Genomic DNA, 18858 nt, shown 5'->3' with positions numbered 1-18858 from the left:
AAAAACCCACAGTTAAGAGTAATTAAATGTGAGTAATTAAAATGGTAAAAGGGGTGAAATTAGGAATGTTTAGGACCCCCGGAGAGTAAAAGATATTACAAACTGAATGTTCTCTAAAACATCAGTTACTATACTGTAGAAGACAACAGCATACATTTATTTGATAATGTATGCCTACATATATATATATATTTTATTTTTTGCATAAGGAGGGCAGACTTTTCAATAACCACCGCCCTCAGCAGACCATGAGAAACAAACAGATACATCCTGGCCTATTAGCCACAACTCCCACAGGGTTAATGGTTCGAAAAGTGGATGTGACCACACTTATTTTATGTGTTTTTATTATTATTATTCCTATTCATCTTTCTTCTACTGTAGAAGATGCGCTGTCAACTTACAGTAAAATACAAGACTGCTGCCATCTGCCTCAAACTCTTCTACTTCTATTAATTTTAAAGTCTTCATCCAGCTTCATGTTATCTATTGTATTAGTGACATTTAGTTAATTATTTCTCCTTATCATTCAAACTAGACGTTTCTACACCATACTTGTCTTTTTTACTATCAGCTTGCTACATGAACATCAACTGTTCCTTTTCTTCTCCGACTCTGTGACACTTTTCTTTTATGCAAAATCAAGGTTCATCTTCATCCATCTCACTAAAGCAACAGTTGAAAAAGGAGTCCCAGTCCCTGTTGTATTGTAATCATTCTGTTTATATAAATACAACTGCCTTTTAGAATTAGACCCAGAATAAAAGCTGACATTAAGTAAATTGACTCACCCCTATTATCATTATGATGTCAAAAGCAAAGCTGTGGCAGTATTGTTTTATTCTCTTTCAAAAAGGCTTGGTTCCCAAACTGAGCTTTACATGGGAGACAGACTAGAGGAAACCCGGTTAGACTTGCACTCCATGTCGCCAGGGTGCTATACCTAAAGGATGGTCAAGGGGTACTCAGTGAAAGTGTTTGTTCCATCTGGCAAATTGAGTGCTGGAAGCGACTGCCAAAACACTGACTGAATTTTGACTGTGATCTGAGCTGGAAAAATCGCAACAGCACAGGAGAAAATGAGTAGGTGTTGTAGTGAACAGTCCAACTTGTAGCATAATGTGGGTCTTAGGAGGTCAATTTTTCATAAGAAGCATCAGGGAATGTGTGTGTTACCACCATCTCTGTGGTAATTTTAAAAACAGCCGTGAGGTGTGGTTGTGTTTGAATGCTAATAGATGTATGCAGGGAGGCCAGGTATTCATGTAACCTCTCCAGCTGTAAAAAATAAATAAAAAGGTTCAACTTATAACAAATTTTAACATCACAGAAGTCGCATCTGTTAGAAAACTACGATATTATGTGAAACTGCAGTTATGTTTACATTACTGCATTCACCTTTTTCTGTGTAACTATTATGTGACAGGCAATTTGCTAGGGCTTCACAGGCATTACCCAAGGACAGTTGTAGCCTATACATCAAATCTATATCATAGGGTTTGAAATACAAACAGTGGCAGAAACATTTTATCTACCTTTAGGTGACATGGTATGTTGTCATCAGTTGCAATAACAAGAGTATTTATAACATTTACTCACTGCTTTTGACTTCTCTACTACGTAAATGTATTCACTGCAGAAATTGGAGGTAAGGGGAGAGAGAGAGAGGTGGAACATGTAATGATATTGCAAAGCACTCGGCTTGTATGATTTTACAGGCCTTAACACTTTGATGTGCTCTTGTGATGTGCTCAAGAGGTTGGTATGACTTAATGTAGCTCTGAGAAAGTGTCAGCAAAAATGAAAGAGATGAAGGGAAAAAAGAAGGAAGGAAGGTGGGAGCACAAAATATGATCGAGAGAGCGATGAGGAGAGGGAGGCGGGGGGTTAGGACAGGTCAGGTTTTGACTCCCTGCTGAGAATAACACTTTTTTATAAACTAGCACACAACCGTCTTGGCGTAAGAACACGGGCCAATTAAAGGAGAAAATAAATAAATAACAAGGGTCCAACATTGCTGGATCATCTAAAATCAAGTCTTTATATGAGAAATGATTAAATAACTCACAGTTTTTCTGTCAAAATACACTTACAGCAGCAAATCAAAAAATGCAGTTTGTGTACAATTTCTTTAAACGCAACACTTTGGTTGCTCTAGTGAAAAAGTTAATGCTTTGCATTTTGCTGTTTCCCCAGGTCTCATATAGATCTAAAGCATACAAGAAAAATATGCCTAAAAAAAAAAAAAAAAAATCTATACCAGCACTTTTTCCTCTTCCATGTGAAGCACCAAACAGTGTGTTACCAAAAAGTCTCTGAATTTTACCTCCCTATGAATTATCTGATCGCATAACTAACAATTCCACTTCACATTTTCAATGCAGACATTGAACAATGCTGAGAGCATTACCCTTAGCTTCAGGCTAACATGTACCACGCTCTGTACAATTCAACCTCTTCCCAGCGACATGATATTGATCAGTGATAAAAACCTTGCACATAACATCATCACTCCCGACTTGCAGGGGGGGCGATGCTAAAATAGCTGAAGGCAGTTCAAGGGTTTTAGATTTGAATCTACAGGTCATGGCAGGAAGATGAATAGCTCTTCTTTGTGCACACATGATAACACATGAAGTTTCAAGAAAGGAAAGGAACATTTAAAATAACAATTGGCGGCCAGAATCACTGGATTACCTGTGAATGATGCTCAGGCTGGCAATAAATGAAGCCAATTAATTAAATTACAACACTGAGGCAAATTAAGAGATGGCCAAAGTCAATTTCATGGCCTCTGACAGTCAACTGCCAGTGAAGCCAGATGTTGAAGACCTCTGCCTCCTGTGCTGCCCCCACACACAAACTGGCAGACGATGAAAGGACAGTGATTGGCATTAAAGCTTCGGATCTGTTCCAGCTAGTTGGTAAATGCAAGTTTGAGTGCGTGTTTCTGACAATTCCGACAATTGTGACGATAATTAAGTCACAAAATCCAAGACGTCAAAGACAGGACAGCTCACATTCTAATGCAGACTTCAGTCAAACTGAATCTGAGAAGACCAAGCACATAGCTTTTTAAGCTATGACACACTTTTCTAAAAAGTAAATTAGAGTCTTCCATTTCCTGGACATTAACTCTGGTGTCCTCCCGCTTTTTAATCAATAAAATGAAATGCATTTTAAGACCCTAACAAAAATAAATAATACCTTTTCAAGAACAACACATGTGCTGGACAATTAAATCACAACAGGTGCTTCTGGAATGGAGTAACTTCTTCATTGTTCTTAAAACCTTTATAGGATGTTTCTCTATTTTGTGTCACCCCTGCAGGAACAGAGGAAGCTTGGTTCTTAGAAGGCCAATTTGAGGTACTTTATCTTGCACTTCAGAGCAGGTCCTCTCCCAGCACAATATGAACAATGAGTGATGTATGTGTTGTCATATTGTCTGTGATGGCAATAATAGAAAGAGTGTTGCTCAGTGGACTGTAGCCACACATAACCCCTGCATGCCCTTTGTTACTGTTGTTACCTTGGACAACTTACTGACAAAGTGCTGATTTTCAGTGTTGAATAAAATGGCCTATAGAGACAGAACAGGTACCCAGTGCAAAACAGCATAGAGGGGGGCATTACGTGTTCAATCATGTCAACAAGCACGCACAGCATTGCGTGCACATTGCAGGCACAGACAAAGACGGTCAAAAGGAGCAGCCATGTGGGAATACCAGGGATTGTTAGTTTTCCCATCTCCAAACTTTTCTCTCCCTTCCTCCCCCTGTCACTGATGACAAGAGGGGATGGTGTGATTTATTCCTGTCATTCAGAAGTAATAACAAGTGGGACGTCCTTTGTTTTGTCTCTGCTAGTGGGAGGGATGCTGCCGCAAAGGATGTTGAGGATGTCTGAGCAGTAGAGATAATTATCATTTATAAAGTTAGTCTAGTGTTAAAGGAGAAAAATGTGAGACAGCCCTTTTTCACACTTCTGTGCAGAAATTTTTAATAGATATTGGAAGACGTGTTTATTTGATAGATTAAAGATAGTTAATGTCTGCATAATGTAATCAAATAGTCACAGTAGCATTCAGTAATGCAACATGTTTACACAGTAGTGTCAAATTTACATATTCGAATTTCAGCTACCAGCTACCAAATACCAGCACCAAGCCGTGTTCTGTATCAGATTGGGTAGTTTCAGTCTGCTGCCGTGGCAATGTTCAAGTGTCACATATTTAAAAATGTCAAGGTACACGTACCTGTCTCTACGTCCTGGGCATAGAAATGCAGGGTGTCTGCGATTTCAGTGACGTATACTGGTCTGTAGTTGGCCACGCGCTCCTTCTCCTCTGACAGATGCACAACTTCTTCAACTGGTTTCTCCTCATAGTTGGCCCAGATCTACAATACACACAGACAAGTGAGAGGGACATGTTAGTGACTAAAACAAATACCAGACCTCTAACTAAAAAACTGGCAAAAATATAAAGCTAATAGTTAAAGCAAGAATGCCCCTGCTCATTTCAATGATTTTCAAGGACAGTTTCAGGATAGGCATTATGTACTGTGTCCAGTTTGCCCCAGACACAACACACTGGTCTTCTCTCCAAATAATGTAGTGAATTGAGGTCCTCACAAATACAAGAATTCATATGTCTGTGTGTACAAGCAGGTTACATCCCTTCTATGTTGCATCAAGGTTAGTTCTCTTCTGGCTCCCCAGGAGAAACGAAGGGTAAGAGGCTCATTAGGGAGAACTGCTCTGCCTTAGGCCACATATCAAACTGCAGGGATATGTGCAGAAGGTGTGTCTGTGTGTTTACAGAGAGCAGGCATGCTCTCTGTAAAAAAACAGTGGGTGGTTAAGGCTGAATGTAGCACGTCTGTATACAGACACAGTACAGTAATAATATGAAGCACATGTACAAACACAAGACGGTCAAGATGAAAGCACGCTAATCATCCTGCTGTAGATGAAACGCTGGAGTGAAGGAGATGTAAAGGAGGCGACAGAGTGGAGATGTGCGGGGAACTCAAAAGCTTACCATTAATTTCTCCAGGCAATCTGGAAAGTGTTTACTTTTAAAGGTTACAGAAAGAAGAAGGAGAGACAGATTTTTTTTTTTTTTAACAGTGATATTAGCCAATTGGGTTCTGACTAATTATTTAACTGCATGGTATTGAGCTAATTAGATTAGCTAGTTTTAGTGTTGTCATTTTTTCCACTCTGCCTTAGCTCATCAGCAGAGCTATGCTAGTGTTAATGCTTTTTAAATCATACCCAAGGCTTTTTATTTCATATGCTGGTTCTTTAGCATGCAAGATTATCCCTTACCTCATTGATGGGGTGATCTACAGTGGCATGTGCTTTACAGGACTCAACTCTGTGCGTCTGTGTGTGTGTGTGGGAATGGGAGAGAGAAAACTGCTGATAGAGATTTGGAGGGGAAATAAACAAGTAACAGAAGAACTGAGTGCTGCTGCCTTACCGCCCCATAAGAGAAGAAAAGGCCTTACTAACCTATTTCATTCAAAAAGGAAGGAAAGTACTAAAGAAGAGATGGGGAAAACAGAAAGGGGGGTAGAGAAAAGAAAGCAGGTAGAAATTGTGGTGATTAAGGCAGAGCAAAATTCTGGTGATTGAGGCCGAGCAAGGTTAATGAAGACTGAAAACGCAACCACGCTCCATAAACCCCGAGATGAACCTGAATTTTTCTGTACAGTACTATATAGACATGTGCATTATTAACACACAGAGACAGTGACATGCTCTTATTATATACAGTTCCAACACTGCAATGCACAGGGCCATATAATAAACATGCGCCCCACATTGCAGTCAAACTGACATTGCTTGGCTTTTAATCAAACATCGAGCATCAATTAGGAAGGACAAAGATTAGAGTGTTGCCATTCATTAGCCCGGTGGCCATCACTGTGGAACATGTGGCATTGTAGCATATGGGTGGTCCAATGGTGGAATTGGATACCAAGCACAGCTACAAGGCTCCCTGTTGACATTTTATTTTAGTTTGAGAATGAATGTCAAAGTAGAAGGAGACAGAAAAATACGTAGCTCCTCAATCAAAGTTTTTTCTAAAGCACTATATGTCAAATCAATAATTTATACATAGCACCTTTCATACTTAGTGGCACCTCAATGTGCAAATGAGTTGTGACTGACAAGTTCAGGGTAGTTGTGAACTGCTTGGTTTTTTTTTTCTCGTACTTTACAACTATACTCAAAACCTGAAGCTTATTTACTGCATGTACTGTAATAACAATAACTGTGTACTGAACTCTATAAATACTAAAATAATTCAAGTTAATCATGGAGTATAAATACTTTTACTGCACTGAAGAGCCTCATCTCTTTTTAAAGCAAGAAAATAAATAAAAGCACCAACACGCGCGCACACACACTGTGCCCAGGGCTGATGACCTTCCATGAGCAGCCAGCCATCCTGTTTGTTCCACTTGAATGCAGATATGTGACTGCTGCTTCTGCTGCTGCTCTGCAACTGCAGCCAGACGCTAGAGCCACCAAGCTACTGGAGTCAATGAGAGTGAGCAAGACAGGGAGGAGAAGAGAGATGTCAAAACATGGGGGGAAAAAAGCAGGCCATTAAACTTGGGCTGAAGGGACAACAAGTTCTAATAATGGAGGCCAACCTGAGAGAGATGGTGGGTTAGACTGACCTTCACCACTCCTGAATGACAAAAACATGCTTACAGTCAAGTGAACGACAAGTGACTGTGGAAGTGTTCAAGAATATGTAATGGAGAAAAGACCAGTACCAATTTCCATATTACACACCAGTTATGCTACTCTTCTCATTCTCTACAATACCTCTTATTTTCATAATCTTCTGTTTTCTCTTGTCTTGCTTCACCTCAATGAGCTTCAGTCAGTTTATTTTCTCAATCTTGTTTTTCAACAGTACTATGAAATTGATCAGATAAATACTTTGTTTATAGAAATTATCAACAACAAGATTTGTTTCTAAACCAAGTTAAATGTTAAACCAGTGGATGCATTAGGGCCCTGGCCTTGAAGAATAAATACCTGGTTATAACTAAATTGTTAGCAATGCAGTGGTATCTTAATTTTCCAGCCTGGCACACCAGATACCTCGCTGATGGTAGAGTAGCTCTTTCACAGTTAGTAAAGTGCTGCTCTGCTTTGGAGTTAAGTGGCCTACTGATTAGCTTAGTGCTGATTTGTCTGAATATTCCTAATTTGATGAAGGGCACAGCTACCTAGAAATACTAAGCAATGCTACTACATTCATTGACACACAAGCACAGGTGGATGAAAACACGGACAGATGGATGACTGAACACACACATAGTGCCAGAACGAGGGGGTGAGGGTTGGTTGGAACACTGATTAAAGGTGGCAGTATGTCATTTCTACTAGTGTGTGTGTATGGTCTTTTGAAATGAAAATCACCATTGCCACACACTGTGCACATTGTTGGCAGGCCAGTGCCCAAATTTGTCAGTGTTCGGAAACACAAATGCAAACATAAATCTCAAAAAAAGACGGTTTTATCAAAGTTTGGTATAAACCTAAAACTTTAATTGTTAGGAGAACATTTGCAAACAGTTCATAAGTAAAATGGCTCATCTCAAATTTGGGTTTATATTCTTTTTTTAAAGAGGATGGCAAAAAAAGTTTTTTATTTTTACTCTATAATATTAATGTTACACCTCTTATGATTAATCTAACACACTCTGATATGAGCACTCCTTGAAAGCAACATCGTGAGTCAGTTAATGATGATTTGTAACGACTAACATTGACTACACTGCACATCACTGCTGAGTCAAACTCACCTCAGTGGACTAGGTAGCTCTGCCAACATCATCCAAAACAAGTAATACCAGAAAGATTATATAATAAGAGAGTGGTTTCTATTTCTTACATCAGAACCTACATAGCTCCATTTTTAATTCACTACCCAATCACACTCTGAGAACAATTCAAATCAATAGGAGCATGTTATTCATAAGAGTGCACTTTGTAAATCAATTTAGCCCCCATTATATCCCTGATGAATCTCCTTTAGAGAAAATGGTTCATTAATTCAATGGAGGGCACGTTTTCCTCTTGCGGTCTCTCTGTGTTCACTTGTAGCCTTTTTGAAATCAAATCAAAAGGCTTAAAGATATAAATACAAACAGAAATGGACTATATTGATTTAAGATTAATATTGTCCTGTTTAGATGCTAAGTGGAGGATCCTTACTCATACAACACCACATTGAGAGATGGTATCAAAGGGAACAACTGACAGTCAGGAAAAGGATGCATATTAAAATGAAATTTTAATTGTTTAGCTCTAAATTTTATCCTTCCGGTACTCAGTGTAGTATAACAATCTCTCTGTGTACTAACATCTCACCAAAAGACGCAGTCTTACAACTATATTTACTTCCCAATGTAGTATTCAGAATTTCTTCTGTTACATTATGTACACACCTTATCCCTAGGAATTACACAAGCTCAGGAAAAGAATCTGACAGGCATACAAAGTGGGAAAGCACTCATTTTGATTTTTTTTGTCAAACACAGACACAATACCAAAGATATACCTTTCATCAGAGAGGCAGTGCTCTACATTTCTTTTCCTGTATGCACAAATCAACTTCCCAATAACTCTACACACTAGCAGCACGCCCATAAACGCATCACTAGCTGGGAATGGAACAAAGCAACAGCAACAGTAGGACTTGGTTGGACAAATAAACTAATTCTGTGTACAGCACATTAGAAACACTTCAGTCTAGTACAGCACTACCACTAAATCCATAAAAATGACAGAAAGAACGCTTACGTTAATGTCACATCTGATGTTCTTTACCTAACAACTGGTATTACAATGAGAAAGGAACAAGAAAATCCACTTGAACAATGCTATTTTTTTCAGTTATCATTATTGGTTGTCAACTTTATATGATTACTAGCCATATTTATAAATCCAGGTAGTGCTGATATTATTCAGTACCCTTTTACAACATAACAAATATAATAATCTAAATGTTGCCCAGTGTGATTCAACATTCACACAAGTGGTGAAAGAGATCCTGACTTTCGTCCACTTTGCAGCTAAGTATGAAGTCCTATTTTCAAACCAATATGACTCACTGCCAATAACTGATGTGACAAGAGGCTGGTGTCAAGTAAATCCTAGAAACTGACAAAGGTACAACACAGCTTGAGAAACTGCCTACAAAGGTCCCCCACTTTGATTTATCGACTCTTTTCAACAGGTCATTTGAGGTTAAATGGTCACAATGTACGGTGTGTGACACTACAGGCCCTTAGCCACCTCTGCTGTTTTGACACTCTGCAATTGAAATGGAGTAACCAGCTTGTGAAAATATCTTTATTGATATAAATATTGATTGGGCTATGACATTAACCCCAATGTAACTGCCTAAAAGGCCTGCCTCCATTGCCATTCTCCACCTGTACACAGCAAGCCATTACATATACAAATCAAAATGTGCAAAAAGTGAACACTGAATATTTTCTGAAGCCACTATCCATACTGGGAAAAGCACACATGTACTGTATGTGCACAAAAGCATGATTGTGGCCTTGGGTAGAATTTATCCAGGTTGAGCTACAATGTTGTAGCAACAACACCTGCCACAGTGGGCTAATGCATTATGACTGCCTGAAGGCGTGCAAGGCCACACATGTGGACAAACAAAACAAGTCAGCTGTGCACAGGTCTATTTGACAAGTTGTAAAAACTGAAATCCTGCAACACTAGTATATCATGTGTGTGGAGGCAATTGGTTTAAAACATCAAACATAATTCTAGAAGCATTTTTTCTTATTCTAACTGACTGTACTATCTGTATAGTACTACTATACTACTTAGATTTACAACCAAGTTTGTAAAGCAATGAGTGAAATGGTGGCACTACAATTAAATTTATTTTTTCCCCTCAAATCACTGAATTGAATAAAGCCAATGTCGAGAGGTTAGAATAGGGGTAATATGCTTTCTTTGTTTGGTAACTGATGCTTTCTGAAAAACCTGGTGATATTTTGTACTAAGGGGAGCAGTGAGTTACAGTATTGTATCACATTCTGTTGCACTTGAAACACAGGTTTATACGTAATTAGAAGCCGGTATTGATTCATTAAAAACACACAAACCTCAAAAAGGGTAGAGGCCAAAGACGTAATTTTAAGAGGCAGCATGGACTATTGATTACAACACTTGGCTAGACTGTCCACCTTTGGAACCCAATCAGTCCTAATGTCCTTAAATAAGATATTAGAAAATAGGTGTCAACTTCTATGTCCTAAGCCAAACCACACTGAATGGAGAGAGGGAAAGCAGGAGACGGATGGAGGGATGAGTCTCTTGGATGTGGTTACTTAGCAGATAAATTATGCATTAAACTTGCACAGGTGGCGCGGGACAGGATTTTTAGGTGAAGGGAGGGAGCCGAACAGCTGGGGAATTCATAACAGAAACAGGAGAGCAAGCGAATGCAAGAGGGAAAAGAGAGAAAGAGATACTCCCAGCTTCATATCATAGTCAACAGATGTTCTCCCATCAAAGAGGCAGCAGGGGGGCAGCAAGGCTACTCAACCCAAGCTTACACGGCTAATATGACCCCCTTATGCTGCCACACACACGCATACACACACAGACACATACACGACAGTCAAGGGCTTGGAGACAACCTGAGGCTATCACGGTGGCAACTTTTTACACTTTTTAAATTGACAGAAATTGATCCACTTAGATGTGTGTGTGTGTGTGTGTGTGTGTGTGTGTGTGTGTTGGGAGGTGTGAGCAGGTTTCGGCCTTGCGACAAAGTACTATTAGTAACAAGCACTAACTTGTACATGACAGATCAGTGCTGATGGTATGTGCTGTGAGCTGAAGGGGGGCATGGTGTTACCATGGAAACAGGACACGTGGGTGCATATGTAATCTAGGAGATGCGTGCACAGACAAACCTACACGTGCGCTACAATGCATGGGTGCCACCCTACACAGTTGGTATTGAAAACCTGACAGCTCAGAGTGCGAACTAGTCTTGTTTACAGATCACACACAAATACACTAAACCATACACAGCATCCCTGGAGGCAGCCACTCTAGCATATGGAGACTTAAGTCAAGTGGGCCTATTATTTAACTGGAGCTGTGCGTCTATCGGTGGTCATTAAAAGATGATGATGCCAAGCAAGATGTTGTCATAGCAAACCAATAACAACACTGGGGAATAAGCATGCAATTACAGCTGACCAGCTGCAACTGGGAGAGCACGTCATGCAGAAATGGCTTCAAATGGCATAGACACAGAGAAAGAAGACAAGAGACAAAAAGGCAGAAACCTGCAGTTGTAGCCAAGACAAACACTTCCTGTGTATACTGATAACCTTGATAAAAGATTAGGTGATACTACAAGGCAAGATTGATACCCAAGCACTTACTTAGAGGGTTCCTTTGATTTCATGTGATTATGATGTTTGCAGGTCCATTGCACTGATTTTTGCATTTGTATATGTGACCTGCGAGGCGGTTTTCTAAGCCTTAACGTTCACATTTCCTTGTTGATTCCACCACTCAGCAGCCTTTCTTATGACCTTGACGCCAAATGGGTCAAGTTCCATTTTTCTCAAAACAAAAACACATACATCTCTAAACAACATCCAGGATAAAAAGAGAGCGCTGAAATTAACAATGAATGCACAGCACTTTAGCCCACCCCCCTTCTGCCCTCTGTTTTGCCTTTCATCCTTCCGCTGCAAGATATGCTTATCAACTCAAGCGGATTATTGTCCTGATCACTGAAAATTATAGACGACCTTAAATGATCAAGGATTGGAGGAGAAAGAGGACAGAAAGAGCGGGTATAAAGTAGAGTGATTAAGAAATAAGACTACTCAATGTTACAATGTATAAGTATGCAATAAAAAGGCTATTAATCAACTTTTTAATTAACAGGCAAGTCTGTCCCAGGTTGCCATAGTTGCCATGACAACTGGTTTTCCAGGCTGGTGTTCTTTCTCCCTATCTCATTTATTTGTGGAGGACTTCTGATGATTTCCCCGCTTATCACGCCTTCCATTCGATTGTTCTTCCATTCCCTCTGCTCTCTTCATTTAAAATGAAGCAAAAATAAGAGGTATGAGAAGTACGGAGTCATGGAGGTAGGGAAATAGAGCTAGTAAGGTTTGAGGACATGTGAGAGACAGAGAAGAGCAGAGAAGGTTAAAATGGATCAGCAACAGAAAGTGAAGAAAGAAGGGACACCTAGAGGAAAAAAGCAGGGAGAGCAGAGGATAGGAAAGGGAAAGGTCTAAGGGGCCTCCCGAAGACTGAATTGCTTCCCACATCCCACAGTTTGTAAAGATTCACAGGTCTGGTGTTGCTCTTGTGAAAAGCTGGTCTCCCAGTCTGAAAAACAACTGAGCTAATCACCATCTTTGTAGGTGGGACTAGGTCAGCTGCCATTGTTATCAGCATGTGCAGAGCACAAATGCATACCAATGCCGTGACAGACTGGTGTAGCCCTAAAGATGTAGAGAGTTTATTCACAATGTTCTTCTCAGTTTTTTTAAAGTTAAATTGACCCCATCAAGTCCTCAGACATGAGAAACATTGGTATTCAGATAACATTCTATATTGTTTTGTGACAGTGACTCAACTGTGACAAGTGGCAATTGTCTTAAAGACTGTTTATCCAAGTGCCACGGCCCAAGTAACTGAAACTATGCAAAATGCTTTGCTGAGACCCACACAGTATGTGTAAGAAATAAGCAGGGACGGGAATGTATTAACATTATAAATGGGAGAAAAGAACTGAAACAAGAAAAGAACAAGAAAAAGAAAGCAGGGGGTTGAAAAGAGACTGGTATAACAGCGGGAATCAGAAATGCGGGAATGACGAGAGCCTGTTTATGTAACCATCTTTCCCCAAGGCATGGGAGAGAGGAAGAGAGAGACTCACTAAAATGCACAAAAACACATTCCTAAAACTAGCAGAGTGGTCTCATTCTCTACATTTTGAGTGTTTTCTGCAGGGGAGCCAGCCAGGACATTGAGTTAAAGTGGGCTGACCTAAATTACAAGGGAGCTTGGATCTTCGATCAAACCTGGATCGTTACAAAAAAATGCCTCATGCTTTCAACAATTATTTGTTGAAATATATCATATTTAAACATCTAATTGAAATATTTCATATTGGTGAGCTGGATGTATTATACTTGTAATGTTTGCATGTGCCTAACATTTGTTAGATATGCAAAAACAAATATTATTATATAAGTAAACAAACTGTGACTGCCACATTCAAAATATGAAAGCAACGACAAATGATTCTGTGTCAGATGATTAAGTTAGCTGTCCATAAGAATACAGTGATCACTCCTCTCTGTCAGTCCCTAAAGCAATTTAGCAGTCCTTCACATTCTACATCTATTTCTGATTCCCACTATTTGTTTTTTCCACACGTCACTGTACTCCAAGGTTGACAGTTAGTGGAAAAACAACCATCAATTTTCTATCAAGGGCTAGCACTTTTTTAAAGGTCTAACAAACATGTTGAATGGCTTACGACAATCCAACAAGGCAAGAACGTATTTTATATTGTCGGACAGTGTGACGATCCCTTTGAATTTTTAGTTTATGACTGTGAGAGACCACTGAAGACATTGAAACAGGAAATAAAACTTGAGCTGACAGGTACAGCCATTTACAATTGGATGAAATGTGGCTCATATGATTCCTGTGCTGACGGAGCATGATGCACAAACAGAAAACCGTTAAGACCAGATCTTTCATAATATACAATATCTGTCCATTGAACATGCATTTAAATACACAAGGATTTAAAGAAACTTCAGGGACCAATTCCTTTTTGGTGCTCTTGCTGGAAATAACACTAGGACGAGACACATTTAGAAAGACAGTAGAAGAATGCACCAAAGAATCAATGAACTTTGTATTCTCCTCACAGTGAGAAAGCATTAGAGAATATGTGAGGTGAGGGGAGAGCAATGTTGAGTTCTGGCTACGATTAAGAATGTGGAGAAAAGGGGGCCACAAGAGAAAGAGGTTGAATTAAAAACAAGATGATGGGAAAAGAGAAAGATGATACTGATGATACTGTATAGGTATCGAGGCAAGGGCAAATGAACGAGAGGAAGAGGGAGTGAAAGGAGATGAAGGGGGAAAATGAGAGAAAGCAGTGGGGGAGTCATGATGAGGTGAATAGAGGTAAAGGAATAAGCAAATGCATTTACGAGTGGAATTGGCTGCTCATCCAAGATCAATCTGCCAATGTATCGAGGACTCTGTGTCTGTGAGCAGCTAATAAAGAGAACTGATGAGGCGTTAGCATCCAAACTAGCTATAAGCTACTTCTCATCCTGTCTAAAAGTAGTGCAGCCAGATCAGCCTCAACCTAGATGAGAGCAGAAGAACCTGAGTTTAATGGAGTAACCACAACAGCAGCAACAACGATAATTATAATACATATTTAGCAAGGTCAGAGGTGTTAAACGCAAATGTCGTAGCCATTTTAGAGGTCATTGTCATGAAGTTCTTATCTTAATGCTTTGGAACCAATAAAACTTATTAAATGGGACAAGGTTTGAATATCCCACCGAGCAGAGAAAGCATTTAAATGGTGCCCTCAAGAAACAAATATTTAGCATTTCATTAAACAGCAGAGAAAAGCGGAGAAGCATGGAGGAAAAGAGTAAGGGAGGGGTAGTTCACTGCCGACCCATATTAAATGGAGTTAAGTGTAGCTCCAAGCAGAGGCCCTAAAAAATGTCAAAGTGTGTGTAAATGACTATAACATGTCTTATTTTTAGTGCAAATGCAGATAGGCAACACTGTTTTCTTTCTTCAACCTGATTAAACAAGAACGATTAGAGAGGACACCTGAAGCAGAGCGAAAATGCGTGGACTTAATGTTTTTACAGCATCTGTTCAATGACTACAAACACGTATAAATGTAGGTTATCTGGAGGGGAAATGTCGTCACTGCTTCTATCCATAATGGACGGTCACATGAATGGCGAGGCCTATATATCATGTTGGAGATATCTGTTCAGATGGCTGCAAGGCTACATTGATGTCAATAATACAAGCCTGTTCAAGTTACTGTCAAGTATTTAACAGTACTACACAATGATATTTTAAATAATGAAAACAGAAATAAAAAGTAGACTTAAAAAAAGTTTTAAAAAAAAGGAATTTTAGTGGCAAGTGGTTTCAGATAAATATGGACAAGCCTATGACAATATTTAAGTAAACACCCATAATACTGCATAAATAAAGGGCTGTTGCAGTAATAACCTTTGCTTCAACAGACTAATCAAAGCTCTGCAGTCTGAGGTCAAATATGCTAGTATTAAAATTCAAGCCTCGCTGCCAGCATTTCATGCAGTCATTCTAGTTAAGGTAGGAAGCAGTCAGCCACAACAAGTCCTCAGCAAACCAAGTGGAAAAGTGTCTCCTTACAGGGTCCCAGGAGGGACAAACCAGAGTAAAAAAAAAGTTCTCTACAACCCCAACTCCAGTCAGAGCATGTCCTTCACACTTCCTTTTATCAACAGAGATGGGGGAGAAATTGGGGCAAAGGAGGAGGAAGGGGGGGCGTAATGCCACAAGATATCAGAGATAATAGAGATGGAGAGAGGCAGGCAGGCAGACCTGGAGGCTTGTATTTTTCTATTGTGAGTCATGGCACTGATAATTCAATAATATTTGCGACAATGTCAATTAACATTGTGTTTCTTTCTTTTCAGCCCCCCATCCCAAGTGAAAAGTGTATGGGTTGAAGGGGGGGGCTTGAGTTATTTCTGCACTGATGAACCAAAAGCAGCCACAAACCTGCCCCTGAGGACTTCTGCTAAGAGCCTGCAAGAATCCTATGCATGACTGGATACGAGAAAGCACAAGGCCAAGGTCAAACAGACAAACGCATACATAACCATGCACAGAAACGGTAAACACACACGAACACACACACGCAAGATGAAAGAGATACAAAACAATGATACATGGACATTAACGATCTTAAGCACAGTGCTGCATTGGAGCAGGACAACTACACTAAGTGTATGTTGCACTAAACAAAAAGGCTTAATTCCTGCTTATGTGTTTCTGTTGTCCTTGTAGCTTCCTGCTATTTTCTGATGACAAAGTCAACCTATGTAAAGCTGCAACTTGTATATATGTTTAATTCAGAAGACATTCAGAAGAACGTGAGACTGCTGCAATGGACTCGCTTCATTGAGTGTGTCTTCATAGTTTATATGTTCTTGCTCATCTAAACGAGTTTGTACGAGTCATTTTGCAGGTGACCACCATGTGTTTGAATGCACAGCCTGTCTGTCGAGAAGCAGTGAAGATGGAAAGAATGTTTGCATGACTGCAAGTGGAGGTGACAGACTGCTGAATTTGCAGATTGGAACAGAGTGAAAAGGGGGATGAAAACAGTGAGGAGAAGAACTGGAGGTTGGGGTGTAAATAACATGCACATCCCTGGGTCCACTGATCTCTCTCTGTCTTTCTGTCTCTCTGCCTCAGGGCACTAAGGGTCCAGCTTGCTACAGTGGGGAGGGATAAAGAGGTGTGGGGGGGTGGGAGTGTCCCCGGAGAGTGTGTGCATGTGTATGCACTGTCTGCACATGCTCAAACTGTGTTTGAGTAAGCAAGAAAGAGACAGTGAGAGTATGGTGTGTCCATGTGTGGTGCCTCCCTCTTTCTGCAGTCAGGTTTGTGTGGAACAGATGTGTGCACAGTGCACAGAGAATGGTATTATGTAATCTGTTAGCCATACTGTATGAAAAAGTCTCCGTTAACTCATTGCTTTTGTGAGGTAGGTGGTTCATTCTGTGTACACAATGCTGAGAAGAAAGACGAAGAGAGGAGTAAACTCACACACAAACTGGCATACAAATATTATGGCATAGTAAACAAACACAAAGGAAACAGTATGAAGTCACACACTTATCTGCACACACTGTTTATGAAGGAACGGAAAGACATAACAGAGACACACAATTTATTGTATATAAGGGAGCATATAGTCACCTCCATCTTTTCTAGAGACGCAAGGTCTTACACGGGTCGCCTGTCCCATTGAGGCCACCCTGCAGGAAATAATGTTCCTTCACTGTGATCACACTTGCCAAAAAACTGTGCAACCTTCATCTCGTCTGTGTATGGACATACTGGCACTGGGACCCAACATCCTTTTAATGCATGTGTACAATTTCCAGTATGGCACAGGGTTCTCTGGTTATCACAAAAACTCTGCTGTCTCCTTTCTGTCTCAGCAACCAATATTTTCCTTGTGATTCCATCCAATTTGAAATGCTCAGTTTATGATTTCATTTTAATTCAACACGCAGTTATTATTATTAAGATGTACCAAATCATATGGTACAGTGATTAAAAAAAAAAACTTAACTTTGTGTTAAGCATCAGTAAAAAAGTGCTTGAGGCACATTAATTAGATTAGACATATGTGCATATGTGTAGTGCTGCGGTGGCAGAGCCATTGTATTGTATTGCGAACTGGATTCTAATGCCATTCCAGTTAGTATTAATGGTTATATTTATTAACAGTAGTAATACTGTGGAAAATATCTAAAAATACACATAACATTTATTTTAATTAAAATTAAATTAAAATCGGGACACAAAAACTTATTAGACCTCAGTAATCTAATGCGTGCTGCACCATGAGTCATCAAACTGAGCTAACCTACTCAAAATTACAACATTGTGCTCTAGTGACAATGCTGGACAAAAGAAAAGCTGAGACCTTGGAGTTTAGTTGTTATTTGATGAGTGATTGCTACACTATGTAACACTGTGGGCGAAAGACTAGCATCAATGGATTGCCCTGGGGTGAGGTGAGGTACTGTGGTGGGGTTAGGTGGGTGATGTACTTATCCCTGTAAAAGGCAAAAATAATAATAATTCACCAGTGAAAGATTATTCTCATCCTCCATTTTTGAGCTGACCTAAAAAAAATCCAGCCATTTCATTCTCCTATTTGTTTGTCTGATATTTAAAAGTACATAGTTGACACACTGACACTGTATGTACACTTTATACTCTAAAGTAAAAACAAAACAGTAGTGTAATATAGTGCATCTAGACAATGTATTATTCAACCCTGTCATTTACTGGTTCAACATGTGTGAATAACTACTGGATGTTGACATTTGTTACCTTGAATCAGCAGTTTTAAACATCTGCATTATGCATGGACTGAAGGATGCACGCAATGTGTTCTTTAGGAGAGTAAAAACATTGACAGAAAAAAGTAAAAGCAAACCTCAAAACAAGTCTTGGCAGAGTCCCAGTTATATTAAATTAAGATGAGGGAGTTTGCACCATATGACCAGACAAAGTGCCTTTCATTTTTATCCAAAGAATGCCCAATCAAAGCCATGTAAAAGACTGTTCTGAACCCATTCCAAAAAGCAATTGAGTAAATGCAAACAAGCTGTGAATGCTCATGACCCTGAGAATATAACTGAAGCAGTAAACATACACTACACCATATGAAGCAATTCTTTTCTATTATCTCATTATTCCATTGCAGCCTCCAGGGGACAGTGTGTTGTACATAAGTAGACAGGCAAATGTAAATCCACTTGTTAAGAAATTAAGTATAGAGGTATAATTCATAGTCAAAGAAACCTCTCTGGCACTGCCTGACGCATTGTCAAATAAAGTTGGTTTCATCTTCCCACAGACCATGTTATCGAAAATTTGATTTGGTTACAGCTGGAGAATTTTAACATTGACAGTGGTAAGATAGGGTTAGATCTTTAGCACTTCACC

The 18858-nt window shown here is 39.6% G+C and overlaps 1 protein-coding gene across 1 annotated transcript in view; it reads right to left on the bottom strand.

Moving 5' to 3' along the window:
- The window catches only part of snd1 (staphylococcal nuclease and tudor domain containing 1), a 148679-nt gene that overhangs the window by 31721 nt on the left and 98100 nt on the right, over positions 1-18858 (bottom strand). Inside the window, exon 18 of the mRNA XM_026364381.1 lies at positions 4259-4400. Within this exon, the coding sequence (XP_026220166.1) occupies positions 4259-4400 (142 nt within the window). The remainder of the gene's footprint in view (positions 1-4258; positions 4401-18858) is intronic.

This window comes from Anabas testudineus, chromosome 23 (assembly GCF_900324465.2).
Source record: "Anabas testudineus chromosome 23, fAnaTes1.2, whole genome shotgun sequence".
Lineage (NCBI taxonomy): Eukaryota > Metazoa > Chordata > Actinopteri > Anabantiformes > Anabantidae > Anabas > Anabas testudineus.
Note: the sequence above shows the minus strand (reverse complement) of the source record. Positions and strands in the feature narration are given on the sequence as shown.